General features: G+C 44.9%; 2 protein-coding genes across 4 annotated transcripts in view; both read right to left on the reverse strand.

Annotated features, from left to right (window-relative positions):
* ABHD12 (abhydrolase domain containing 12, lysophospholipase) overlaps positions 1 to 14,688 on the reverse strand; it is a 1,393,598-nt gene that overhangs the window by 322,284 nt on the left and 1,056,626 nt on the right. The window lies entirely within an intron of this gene.
* The window catches only part of ACSS1 (acyl-CoA synthetase short chain family member 1), a 165,033-nt gene continuing 156,772 nt past the window's right edge, over positions 6,428 to 14,688 (reverse strand). For both annotated transcript variants that reach the window (XM_068232237.1, XM_068232238.1), the window contains exons 13-14: positions 11,864 to 11,985; positions 6,428 to 9,848 (exon numbers count right to left, since the gene is read on the reverse strand). In XM_068232237.1, the coding sequence (XP_068088338.1) occupies positions 9,675 to 9,848; positions 11,864 to 11,985 (296 nt within the window). In that variant the 3' untranslated portion in view covers positions 6,428 to 9,674. The remainder of the gene's footprint in view (positions 9,849 to 11,863; positions 11,986 to 14,688) is intronic.

The following is a 14,688-nucleotide window of genomic DNA, read 5'->3' on the forward strand; positions in this document are numbered from 1 at the left end:
CCTACCTACCTGCCACTATACCTACCTAAAGGCCCCCTATACGTACCTACCTACCTACCGGGCACTATACCTACCTACCTACAGGCCCCTATACCTACCTAAAGGCCCCCTATACTACCTACCTACCACTATACCTACCTACCTACAGGCCCCTATACCTACCTAAAGGCCCCCTATATGTACCTACCTACCTAAAGGCCCCTATACCTACCTAAAGGCCTCTATACCTACCTACCTAAAGGCCCCCTATACGTACCTACCTACCTAAAGGCCCCTATACCTACCTACCTAAAGGCCCCTATACCTACCTACCTACATACCTACCTACCTAAAGGCCCCTATACCTACCTACCTAAAGGCCCCTATACCTACCTACCTACCTACCACTATACCTACCTACCTACAGGCCCCTATACCTACCTAAAGGCCCCCTATATGTACCTACCTACCTAAAGGCCCCTATACCTACCTAAAGGCCTCTATACCTACCTACCTAAAGGCCCCCTATACGTACCTACCTACCTAAAGGCCCCTATACCTACCTACCTAAAGGCCCCTATACCTACCTACCTACATACCTACCTACCTAAAGGCCCCTATACCTACCTACCTAAAGGCCCCTATACCTACCTACCTACATACCTACCTATACTTAAGGCCTTATACCCTGCTACCTATACTGAAGGTCCCTTTAACTACCTACCTACCTACAGGACACTATACCTACCTACCTACCGGCCACTATACCTACCTACCTACCTACAGGCCACTATACCTACCTAAAGGCCCCCTATACGTACCTACCTACCTACCTACCTAAAGGCCCCTATACCTACCTACCTACCTAAAGGCCCCTATACTTACCTACCTACCTACCTACCTAAAGGCCCCTATACCTACCTACCTAAAGGCCCCTATACCTACCTACCTACATACCTACCTATACTTAAGACCCTATACCCTGCTACATATACTGAAGGTCCTTTTAACTACCTACCTACCTACAGGACACTATACCTATCTACCGGCCACTATACTTACCTACCTACCTACAGGCCACTATACCTACCTAAAGGCCCCCTATACATACCTACCTACCTACCTAAAGGCCCCTATACCTACCTACCTAAAGGCCCCTATACCTACCTACCTACATACCTCCCTTTACTTAAGGCCCTATACCCTGCTACCTATACTGAAGGTCCCTTTACCTACCTAAAGGCCCCTATACCCACCTACATACCTACCTATACTTAAGGCCTCTATATACCCTGTTACCTATACTGAAGGCCCTATACCCTGCTACCTATACTGAAGGTCCCTTTACCTACCTAAAGGCCCCTATACCTACCTACATACCTACCTATACTTAAGGCCTCTATATACCCTGCTACCTATACTGAAGGCCCATATACCCTGCTACCTATACTGAAGGCCCCTATACCCTGCTACCTATACTGAAGGCCTATATACCCTGCTACCTATACTGAAGGCCCATATACCCTGCTACCTATACTGAAGGCCCATATACCCTGCTACCTATACTGAAGGCACATATACCTTGCTACCTATACTGAAGGCCTATATACCCTGCTACCTATACTGAAGGCACATATACCCTGCTATCTATACTGAAGGCCCCTATACCCTGCTACCTATACTGAAGGCCCATATACCCTGCTACCTATACTGAAGGCCCATATACCCTGCTACCTATACTGAAGGCCCATATACCCTGCTACCTATACTGAAGGCACATATACCCTGCTACCTATACTGAAGGCACATATACCCTGCTACCTATACTGAAGGCCTATATACCCTGCTACCTATACTGAAGGCCCATATACCTTTCTACCTATACTGAAGGCCCATATACCTTGCTACCTATACTGAAAGCTACCAATATTGAAGGCACCCATACCTAGCTAGCTATACTGAAGGCACCTTTACCTCGCTACCTATACTGCGGGCAACTATACCACGGATCGCACAATTCGTATGTGCAGGATTCGTTAGATTCGGGATTCGAAAGGTTCGAGATATTCGAGAACCTTTTTAGATTCGGATCCGGATTCGGATTCGAAGAAATTGTGGATTCGTCCCATCCCTAGATTTTATATACAGTATATAGATTTACTGTGTTGTATTGTCAACAGGATATTCAGGTTTCTTTGCAGCAAACAACCGCAGGCTGAGTTGGTCTCATCCAATAAACCAAAAAAAATGCCTTATTTAAAAGAATACATCTGCTGTATCTGGTCTGTGTGTGATGCAAACTGTCCACATCCCAGGCATTGTAATACCAAGACATCTATTATCGAAAATATCCCTGCCTGACAGCCCCTCTATTCCTTCTATTCTGATTCAATTTTTCCATGTAGCACCCCACTGCCTGCTCAACTCCCATTCCATCTGCTGCTGCAGTCTATTTATAGGGATGTGAAGATTTCTAAGTAGCATAGAGATGCGCACACTGCTTGCAAAATACTTCTGTGAATCATTCAGGGCAGGAACTCACTACAAAACGCTACAGCTAATCACAATCGCTAGTGTTTTTAATGAGCGGTTTGCAATCGATTTCATGAGCGATTGCTGGCTCTTTTGGCAGCGTTTTTAAAAAGTGTCAGATTTTGTGCCAGCGATTGTGTAGCGATTAGCGTTTTTTATCCTGATTGGTCCTTTCAATGTATTTTTTTTACAGTGTGCAGTAATGTAAAAACGCTAGCAAAATCGCTCTGTGTAGGTGTTGATGACCGATTACGCCAGTGTTTATATACTTTACATTGCAGAAACTCTAATGCTAATCGCAAAATGCTAAACATGCTGCATGTCCATGCGTTTTGCGATTTGGTAATCACAATTTCTCCAGTGGAATTTGGCCCATCCATTTACGTTAGCTGAGCGTTTAGGGAAATCGCTAGCGTTTTGAATCGCTCCCTAAACGCTCCGAAAATCACTCTAGTGGGTTCCATTTCTAAAGGGAATTTGTCACAAAGCAAAATATTTGTTTCCAAAGCTTCTAATGGAAGTTGACATGATTTTATTCACAAGTTAATGGAGTGGGTGAGCCTGGTTTATTAAAGTCATTGGTTCTCTGGGTATTCAACGATGCTGCTACGTCTCCTCTCATAAACTTGCACAGGACAGAAGGAAAACAGATAAATGCACCCTGAATGTATTTACAGAGTTTAGTCAGTCTAATTCCCCTCATCTGTGACTAATCACCACCATAATTTGATCTTTCAGCTGTGTCAGCTCAGGAATATCCTGTTACTGCAGAGCAGCTAATTTGTAAACACACGATGTTAACCCTATGTCTGCGTCCATTAAAGCAGGCAGTAGGAACACTGCAGGATTTATATCAGCTGTAACAAAGATTTTTTTTTTCTTTAAAGGTTATTATGCTGCTTTCACAGTAAGACGTTACATGCGCACGTTAGAGCAGCCTGTAACACGGCAGCCCACCGCACAGCAATGAAAAATCAATGGGCTGTTCACAGTGCCCACGTTGCCTTACATTGTAACGCAGCAGGTTAAAAGAAAGTGCTGCATGCTGTGCGTTATATGCGGCTAAGCTGCATTACTGTTTGCACATGCTCAGTAATGTTGGAAGAGGTCTCCCCTCCTCCTCCGCGGCATGGCTAATCCACATGGTTAATTAATATTCACTGCACTGTGTGACGTGCAGGGTTTACTTCCTGGAGCGGCCGCTTTGTGCGGCCATTGGCTGTCGGGATCACGTGATGCCGCATGCGTCAAAAAGTACGCATCCGGGCATCACGGACGCATCAGGAGCCGCATAACGCAGCTCACTCTGGCGTCCTGCTTCAACACCACCAGGCATTGCGTTAGGGGCACGTTATGCGACCATAACGTCCCCTAAAACGCAACGTCCTGGTGGGAAAGAAGCCTAAAGGTCACCTGAAGTGAGAGGGATATTGAGACTGCCATATATATTTCTTTTTAAACAATGCAAACTGCCCGGCTGTACCGCTGATCCTCTGCCTCTAATACTTTCAGGCCGGTTTTACACTATACCACTATACTATACCGAATTAAAAACTGATGCGTTTTCAATTTAAAGGGACACTTAAGCCAGGAATACCAGCCCCCTGCAGCCGTCCCGTGCCCTTGCGGTCAATCACGGAGCCTCCGGTCCCCCGCCACCAGCTAGTTTAGTTTTCGCAGACAGGCCCGACAGGCCTGGCCACGCATATTTTTCTTTGCATTCCCTTCCGCAATAGTGTTCTGCGCCTGTGCAGGACGCAATTGAGGACGGGAGCATGAAGGATACACGTGGTCAGGCCTGCACAGGCACAGAAAGCCCGCCGACTCCCTGTCAGCGAAAGCGAAACTAGCTGGTGGCGGGAAACTGGAGGCTCCACGAGTGACTGCGAGGGCACGGTGCGGCTGGTCGAAGCCCCAGGCAAGTAAAACTGATTTTTTTTTTTTTTTATTCCTGGCTTAAGTGTCCCTTTAACCCTCCTGGCGGTTTATCAAAATCCGGCAGGGGGCAGCAAAGCCATTTTTTTTTTTTCATGTGGCGCAGGGGTGTCGAACTCAATCAGAGAAGGGGCCGAAATCTAAAACCCAGCCTAAATCGCGGGCCGAATGGTTTACTGAACAGTCATAAACTGACAATGTTAACCAGAAATGTGAATTTAAAATGAGTGGAACAAGCTTTTTCCTTAACAGGGCTGTCAAACCAACTCACATGCTATCAAGCAAAACAGTAATATTGGTATCAAGCAAAACAGTAATATTGGAATGTACCTGAAGTGCTCATTGTTTTGTTTTCTGGCTAGATGTCTGACACCGTTTTCCCCGGACCAATGAGTCAATGTTCGGTTTTATTTCTTGGGCTGTAGCAACCCGCAAAACAGCATGGAGGTTGTCATCGGTGATGCGTGACCCGCACTGTAGGCCAGGAACTGGAAGTTTCTGCTGCGTATTATGCCCGCACTGTAGGCCAGGAACTGACAGCTTCTGCTGTGTATTTTGTATGCCCCAACTGTAGGCCAGGAACTGACAGCTTCTGCTGTGTATTTGTATGCCCCAACTGTAGGCCAAGAACTGACAGCTTCTGCTGTGTATTTGTATGCCCCAACCAACTGTAGGCCAGGAACTGACAGCTTCTGCCCGGACACTCACTCTCCCCTCTGCTCGGACACTCACTCTCCCCTCTGCTCTGCCACCACAGCCACAACCACAGCAACCTCGGATGCCACGCAATTTTGCCTGCCCCACGCTGTCATCAGTACACAGCGCTGCCGCGCAATTTGGCCTGCATCGCGCTGTCATCACTGCACGCCGCTGGGTTCCAGGATGACGCGCGGTGGCATGTGATCTCACGCATGCGCAGATAACCTCGCGTAACCAGGTCACGCGAGATTCAGGAGGCGTGACCTGGTTATGCGAGGTTATCTGCGCATGCGTGAGATCACAAGCGACCGCGCGTCATCCTGGAACGCAGCGGCGTGCAGTGATGACAGCGCGGTGCAGGCCAAATTGCACGGCGGCGCTGTGTACTGATGACAGCGTGGGGCAGCGTGGCGGCGATGGGACAGTGCGGTGCGGGCCACATTGCAAGGCCTCGCGGGCCGGATTTGGCCCGCGGGCCTTGTGTTTGACACCTGTGATGTAGCGAGACAAGGTCTCGCTACATGATAGCCGCTGCTCAGCGGCATCCCCCCAGCCCCTCCGATCGCCTCAAAGAACGGGATCTCCTGGAGGGCTTCCCCCGTCACCATGGTGACGGGCGGGATGACGTCATCGACGTCGTGACGTCAAAGGGGACTCCGATCCACCCCACAGCGCTGCCTGGCACTGATTGGCCAGGCAGCGCACGGGGTCTGGGGGGGCGGCTGCGGCGCGATGGATAGGCAGGTAGCGGCGGCGATCGTCATGCACACGCAGCTAGCAAAGTGCTAGCTGCATGTAGCAAAAAAAAAATTATGCAAATCGGCCCAGCGGGGCCTGAGCGGTGCCTTCCGGCGGCATAGCCCGTGCTCAGCACGGGCTTACCGCCAGGGAGGTTAAATGGTTCCATGGGCATCAGTTTTTCATTCAGCTTTCTGATGCGTTGTTGCTTCGCCCCCTGCTTGTTAAATGTCTGATCAATATCTCTCTCACTTCAGACTGTCCATTTGATAGAAGAAGTTAAAAAATCTACCCCATTTACCAATAAACACCCAGCCAGGTTTTTTTTTTTTATTTCTTCTTATGGGGAAACAAGTCAGGCAAGTTCTTAAACTATCTTCTCCTTTTTATTCCATAATCTGAGCCTCCCACCACTCTGTGCCCAACTGCTATCCATCTGCCACTTGCCTTCAACGCCAGCCAGCCAGCCAGGCAACACCACGCTTATCCTTGAAAGTAAGGATAAAGTGACTATTACAAATGAAAAATAAACAGAATCACTGCATTAGTAGGTACAATATTTTATTAAAATATTTGTATCAGCTGGAGTTTTTCTTTACAGTTGACCTATTTTACCATTATATAAAGGTCATTGATGTCATTACAACAGCGATTTACCGTAACTGTGGCTGAATTTGTGTTGGAACTTGAATCATGGCCACATCAAAATGGGGTTCATTTATTCAGGTTGGAGGCGGAGTAGAGAACACTGGATAATATAAGTGATTGGCAAACCTGGACTGGAATCCTTTCATCTGTTAGATAGGAAGGGGTTCTAACACTCCCCTGGGTCACATAAGGAAATATTGAGCATGGATGAAAGGGTGGAGAATCTGGGTTAGTGCTGTTGCAGCTGCATGAAATGACATGATATTTGTTGAAAATCCAGTCCAGGCTTGTTATAATACTTGGGATGTCCAACCTCATTAAATTAACCCCAAGGAGTCACTGGTCTTCAATATATGAAAGGAAAAATGAGGGGTTACCAACAACAGCAACCAATCACATTGCAGCTCTGCAGATATGAAATGAATACAGATATGTGTGATAACGTCACTTCCTAGCTTCCCTGGACTTCCACAGAGCCCAGATTCCAATATGCCACCATGTTCAATAAACTGCAGCGGTCTGGACACACCCCAACTGGTCAATTTTAAAATGGAGTTTACAGAAATGCAGTAATAATTATTTCTCACGAATAGGCATTTGTAATATTCTAAATTCCCATTTGAAAAGGTGTGCAATAGTGAAGCTTTTATGTCTCCGGGAGGGCTGTTTTCCTATATATTGCCTGCCTTGCCTCCAGAGTGTTGGACTCGAGTGCCTTATCGAAAGTCAGGTACAGGCATACAGTATGATGGAAGTAGGATGTGGAAAGCATTTTTCTAACAAGCATCTTCAAAGATCAGCATATGGATCTGCAACTCACCAATAACGTAAAAGGGTTGCCGGAGACTGGACCTGCTAAAGCAAGAAAACAACCTCTTGCAGTGGGTAGTGATGGATCCAAGGTCAGGGCAGGTGAATGTGTTAGCCAGAGTGAAGTTTAAGATAAACGTGGGGCATAAGGTTAGCTAGATATACTGGGTTAGGATATGGTTACTAATAATTTAGGTCACAAGTTATTGTTGTCCTTCTAAGCTGTATTCCCAACCAAGCCCTGGTGTAAAAAGATACTATTATCAGTAATCCGGAGCCTGGGACGGGGTGACCGCCGGGCAGGATATACAGTGTGCAGCACTGCGACATACACAGCCCACCTTCCCTGGATCCAAACAACCGCAACCCATTTTCTTTATGTTCTCCAAGACTACCTGGCCCTTATGCAATTAGTTTTTTCTCCTGTGTTTTTCTACTAGGAGATAATTTTTTAATCTTCTGTTTACAATACATTTTCAGAACTTTGCAATTAAAAAGTACCAAAAAGTAGGTGGAAAAGTACCATCAAAACTATTTTAAGTGTTTTCTAGCTTGCTGGTGATTTAAAAGCATTTTATTGACAAGTTTGAAAAGATCACTTAGGAGAAAACTCAGGAGAAAAAGATAATTGCATATAGGCCGCTGTCTCTCAGGTGAGATCGCCATCCGTCACACGACAACAAACGGTGATCTCACCATTGAGATAAAGTGCCCCCCTGGAGGACAGGAGGTGAGTTCTGTGCAGGGGCTGCTGAGGAATCTATTTGGGGTGTGATTTTTATTCCAGTATTTTAGGATCTAAAAGCAGGAAAAATTGCACCACTTTTAGACCCTAAAATACGGAATCATACCGCCAAGTAGGTTAAACAATACATGGTGATTTTTATAATCTGGTTGCTCCCCCCCACCCTAGAGGTAATTAGTCAGTAAAGGGAAGGGTAGTAGTCAGTAGTCAGGGTTAGGGTTAGGCAGACAGTTAGTGTTAAGGTGCCAATACGCAATAATGTTTGATGGAAAATCTAGGTCAATTGGAGGTGGGGCGGGAGTGGTGGACAATCACTGAGCCATAGCATTACATGGTAACAAACAGTGCAACGCTGTGGTTTAATCGATTTTCAATAGTTTCCTTACTGAAAGGAACTGATTATTTTGAAACATTGGGCGGAAATCTATAAGTGCATGGCCAGCTAGACAGGGGCTAGTGCAGATACAAGAGTAAGCCATACGTTAATGGAGTCAGGAAGCCCATTAACAGAGTACTGGGACTCCAGAGGAATTGTTAGGCTGGTAGACATTAAACTGTAGTCCCATCTGATACTCTCATAAAACTGACAAATATCAAAGGTGCTCCTCAGAATACATGAAAGAAAGCTCAAGAATTTTATACTGACATGTGCAGCTCAATTACTTTGACATCGAAATAAAAGAAAGGATGGCAGTCAGGTGCAGCATGCAAGTACAAGTAGGATAAATTGGAGGTCAGGCAGCACAGTAGACAGACTCACTGAGCACAACTTTGCATAAATAGCAGGATGAACAGCTATTCTAGGCAGGTAAGATTTCAATACAATGCGATTTTCGGACAAATTTACTTTCAGATCGACTATTTCCAACATGTCCGATCTGATTTTCGATCGATTTTCTGTTCACCTCTATGGAAAATCAATAGGAAATGAGATCGGACATGTTGGAAATAGTCGATCTGACTGTAAATTTGTCTGAAAATTGCATTGTGTGTACCTAGCAGGAGAGCAATCTCAGAGAACAGATTCAGATTATTACACACCTCTGTTTGTCAGAGGTTTACTTAACACTCTAGAAACAGTTTAAACTGTTTTAATACAATGCCTTATAGAACACCATATGCCTGCTTTGTTTAAAAGGTGTTCAGCCTCTTATAGAACTCAAAATGTAATGTGTTACTCCTTGGTGGAACAAAACTGCAACCCAAAAAAGTAACAGTACAAGCAAGTATGACAGTGGAATAATATTTGTAGGATTTGTGTGGGGTGGGGGGGCGAACTTGCTCACCTTTAAAACCATTATACAAATAAATAGTGTGAATTGTATGTTGTTTACCGTTCACACATGCATCAGAGTATCATACAAAGTCTCTACACCGTTAAATTGAAACAGGAATCCCATATGCTACTCAACTTGCACTGGGCTGTGTTATGATCTCTGATATTAATGTATAACTTGAATTGTTGGTAAATGGGAAGTACAGCTTGTTCTAGGCTCAGCTTTTGCAGGCTCTCTGAAGGGAAATGTTAATAGACAAACTATTCCCCTGTGATTTAGCTGCACATGGAAAAAAGTGTGTCTCTGTGCTATTAGGAGGTCTGTGCTGATTGATATCTCTGGTATGCATCCAGTATTTCTGTAATGATGGCGGGATCCTCCAGTGTGGTGATGTCTCCGAGGTCGTCAATGTAGCCTGTGGCAATTTTTCTCAGTACTCTCCGCATTATCTTCCCTGAGCGGGTTTTTGGAAGGCGTTTTACGATCTAAGAAATAAAGTGTGTTGAATTAATGAATGCAATATTACATAACTGATAATGATCGCACAACTTATTTACACAAAGAAAAACATGATCTGGAGCTGCCTACAGGCTGTTGAGAGCATTTTACACAGAGGAGGGACTCCGCTGGTAGCCCTGTTAACAAAAGCTCTTCTGAGTGATCCTGGCTTGTGTTGTGGAGGAGAGGGATGAGCTGCTAGTAGACACCACTGATCCACTTCTAATGGGTGGAAATAGGGATTGAACACAGTTTACAGCCCACCAGATTGCTTGTACCAACTTACTGTTTTCTGCCAGTAGTATATGCAGAAAAAAGAAATAGTACTGCAGCTGATACATCAAAAATCGATGTGTCTTAAAGCAAACCTGAACCAAAGAGTAAAAAATACTTACCTATGGACAGGGAAGGCTCTGCATGGCATAGAGCCTTCCTGGTCCTCTCTATGTCCCATAGTTCCAGAGCTAGGCACTGGTGAAGTTCTTCAGACAGCTAGGTTGAATATGTCTTCAGTCCTTCACGGGCAGTCTTTGGACGTACGTGCATCCCTGAGTACTTCTAAGGACGAGCAGATCCATACTGTGCAAGTACTGTGTGAGCCCGGACTCGCACAAGCACAGTACGGATGCGCCACTCTTATGAGTCACTCATAAGTGACGCGAGTACTTCTGAAGACTACTGAGGAGTCCCAAAGGCACGTAACTTCGGGGGACAGCAGTGGAAGCAGGGGACATTGTGAGAACTGCGAGGCTCTATGGGATCCCAAACCTTCCCTCCCCATTGGTAAGTTTTCTTGAGTTTCCTCGCTTCAGGTTTGTTTTAAAGTATAACCCCACTTTCCCTAACAATGAAAAGAATTCTTACTAAATCATCTATAGATATTTTACAGCCTGTATTACACTTTACAAGTGACTGCTCTGCTGCTGCTCATGATTGGAAAAACCTCTGAGGCCTGGGACCCACTACAAACCACAAAGAGCTATCGAAATCTCTAGCGATTTGTGGTAGTGCTTTGCAGGCGATTTTGGGAGTGATTTCCCTGCTCCTATACAATTCATTAGAATGGAAAAGTTTCCAAAACACTGCATGCCCTGCGATTGCGATTTGCCTTATCGCAATCGCTCTAGTGCAGTGATCTGCAAACTTGGCTCTCCAGCTGTTCAGGAACTACAAGTCCCACAATGCATTGCGGGAGTCTGCCAGCCACAGTCATGATTTATAAAGGCAAATGCATTGTGGAACTTGTAGTTCCTTAACAGCTGGAGAGCCAAGTTTGCAGATCACTGCTTTAGTGAAATCTGTCCCATCCATTTACATTGGCAGAGCATTTAGGGAAATCGCTAGCCTTTGAAAGCGTTCCATAAACGCTCAAAAAAAAAAAACACAACACCTAGTGGGTCCCAGGCCGTAGATTACTTTTACACTTTTCCTTGAGTGACGGTAAGCCGCCGTAGCTCGTCCCGAGGGCAATGTAATTCTATGGGGACTTATGCACTATGGAGATGCGGTAAGCCGGGAGTAGCAAAATCAACCCAAGACCGTGTTGCACCATGATCTTTACATACTGCATGGATTATGCAGCAATGCAAGTCTATGGTGACGCTGTAAGTGTTAACGTACAATAGCAGTTGCAGTACGCAGGCGTAGAATGAGGAGACTCGACAGGTACCAACGCAGTAATGCACAGCATGCTGAGCGTTAACTGTGTAAGGCATGCCTTAATAGTGAGCATACTTTCACTGTACTGTATGCTTCATTGTAGTCACCTCACAACGGTACTGCACAGTGCGACTTTTTGGACCAACTGCATTGTAATCTTATCACAACACAACATACATAGTGTGAAAGGACCCTTGACATGTATGTAGTAATGCGCACAGTGTCCATTGCAGTTCGCATACCTTCTAATGCGTGCTTTATGCAACGTGCATAGGGTGAATCCAGCCTAAATAATAGATGAAAATGTTTTCAGGGTACTTAGAATACATTACATTTCACTTACTAGAATGTGGTCAGGAATGGCATATTTTGCTATTTTTGTAGCCACAATTGTCCTTAGGTCCTCAACAATCTCTTTTTCTGACTCTTTTATATCTTCTTTTAGCACAACAAAGGCAAAAGCAGCTATAAAACAAAAAGGAGAATGCATTAATTTCATCAGCATACATTACCAGAGACTACCTTTAATACTGTCATAGCGCCCACACATTTAATCATTTATTAGGCTATTTTGATCATTTTTTTTTTGTCATGTCAAGTGAAAATTGTTACATTGCCATTACACAAAACCACACAAATACAGTCATATGTGACTATTTTTTTAATCCACCACTTGTCAGGTGCAGCAGTGCACCAGCTGGGGGCTTACTAGCCCCCAGCATGGGCAGCGAAGAGGCATGCGTCGCACTAAGACCTCTTTTGGACGGGCAGATGACAGGCAGTGAATTCATCAGGTGTTAGCTGCTCTCCTGCGCGGGCCGGGCACTTGTTAGCACTCAGTACCTACGGTTGACAGACGGCTCCCCATAGCGTCACATCTGATCAGCGCAGCAGCTGCACTCAGACATGTCATGTCGTGGTTTGTTGCTGGGTAACATCAATGCCTGTCAAATGCCGACATGCGTGGTGTTACTGCATCCGAATGGTGCTCGTGGGTGCCAGACAGGACAATGAACTGCACTGATAAGCGCACAGTTCAGTCATCAGTCTGAAAGAGGCTTTAGTCACATCTCAGTTAACGAGCAAAATTGTTTGTGTAAAACTGCCTTTTTTATTTTGTCTTAAAGAGGAACTCCAGTGAAAATCATGTAATACAAAAAGAACTTCATTTTTAGAATTATTATGTATAAATGATTTAGTCAGTGTTTTACCATTGTAAAATGTTTCCTCTCCCTGATTTACATTCTGACATTTACCACACGGTGACCTTTTTACTGCTGGCAGGTGATGTCAGTGGAAGGAGATGCTGCTTGCTTTTTTGACAGTTGGACCCAGCTGTAAACAGCTATTTCCCTCAATGCAATGAGATTCACAGATAGAAAACTGTCAGGACCATGGTCCTGACATCACACTGTGGGAGGGGTTTCAGCATAATATCATCCAAACAGAGCCCCCTGATGATCCGTTTGCAAAAAGGAAAAGATTTATGATGGGAAAGGGGGTATCAGCAACTGATTGGAATAAAGGTCAATTCTTGGTCACGGTTTCTCTTTAAGTATCCCTTTAACAAAAAAAGTATATGCAAACTTTGTTGGAACGCACACAGAAATTTCATGACCACTAATCCATTATCAGTGAAAGTAAGCTGCAGTTTGAGTTCCCCCACTGCAGTGAACGTTTTTAGCTATGGATGATCAATCCTTACAGTCAGAGAGGAAAATAAAAACGCAATACAGGTTATAAGGACATACCGTATGTTCACCTCATCATGTTGTATGTCATGTCGTGGTTACTTTAACACCCCTGGCCGCAACCCCAAGTCAGGCTTGGTGTGGAAAAAAGCCAGGAGCGGTAATCCCGAGCCTGACTTGGGGTAGCAATCGGGAGGTATAAGGAAAAAAACGGAAAATTGTATACTCACCTAATGGTAATTTTCCTTTCCATGTGCATCCATGGCAGCATACATATGGGTTAAGCCCCACCCCTAGCAATTAACAGGACCTTAGCTATAAAAGAAAGTGACCCCTAGCGAGCAGCATTCTCATTGACTAGCCGAACCGGAGAACAGCAAAAAGTCAACAAAAGGAAAGGGAGGGAAATCCCTATGCTGCCATGGATGCACATGGAAAGGAAAATTACCGTTAGGTGAGTATACAATTTTCCGTTTTCCATATGCCTCCATGGCAGCATACATATGGGATCTAACTAGCAGAAAAAAAGTGAGGGTGGGACAAGACTTGCTGACCAAAAATAATTTCAATTAAGGCTTTAACAGATTCAGAAATAACTTTCTTTCTAAATTAAACTGAAGCGGAGGCTGCTGGATTGACTCTGAAATGGGCAATGAAAGTATGGACAGAGGACCAGTTGGCAGCCTGGTGAATCTTTGCCCGGATAGCGAAGGTGGCACAGGGGACAGCTGAGAAGAGTGCACTGTGATGCCACCCAGAGGGACAAGGTCAAAAAACCCTGATAATAGGCTAGCCTTAATAAAAGGCTTTGTTGATTCATTTGAGCCATGAAGAGATCTTTTGAGTTTGATGTTAGCTGGCTCTTTCTCAGACCTGATGGAATTATGAAGAGCTGTTCTGATTTCCTGAAGCTCCCTTGTTACATTCACATAGGCTCTAAGTGTTCTTGCAACATCTAGAACATGCAGATCAGAGGAATTTGTATCCATAAAAGATGGCACTGTCCGATCCTGATTAAAGGGAAGCCCGGAAGTTAAGTGCTGTAGTGGTCTCAAAACTACTGAGTAGAATGTCAAGAATGAGCCCCTAGATCCTGGAGCTCGGAAACTCTTCTGTCCGAAGAGATAGCGACTAGAGGCATAGTTCTTAAGGTTAAGTCTCATTTCCTGCAGTCTTCCAATGGGTCAAAAAGAGGTTTTGCTAGGTAACTAAGAATCTGCGCAGTTCACACTTTGGAAAAAGGTTGCAATTAGCAGAGCTAGCAGAAACCTGCACTTTGAGAGTGCGAGCCAATTGTTTTTCTAGGCCAATCTGGAGGAAGCTAAGAATAGGTTGTGCTGGTGGAGCCATTGGATCAAAATTATTTACCAGAGCAATTGTGAACATTTTTTTTCCAGTTTGTGGTAGTTTTCCCTGCTTTTAGCAGTGTGTTTATCAATTATTCTGAGTTTACCAGGTCTCTAAGCTTCCTCCCACA

Source organism: Hyperolius riggenbachi, chromosome 4 (genome assembly GCF_040937935.1).
Source record: "Hyperolius riggenbachi isolate aHypRig1 chromosome 4, aHypRig1.pri, whole genome shotgun sequence".
NCBI classification, from domain to species: Eukaryota; Metazoa; Chordata; class Amphibia; order Anura; family Hyperoliidae; genus Hyperolius; species Hyperolius riggenbachi.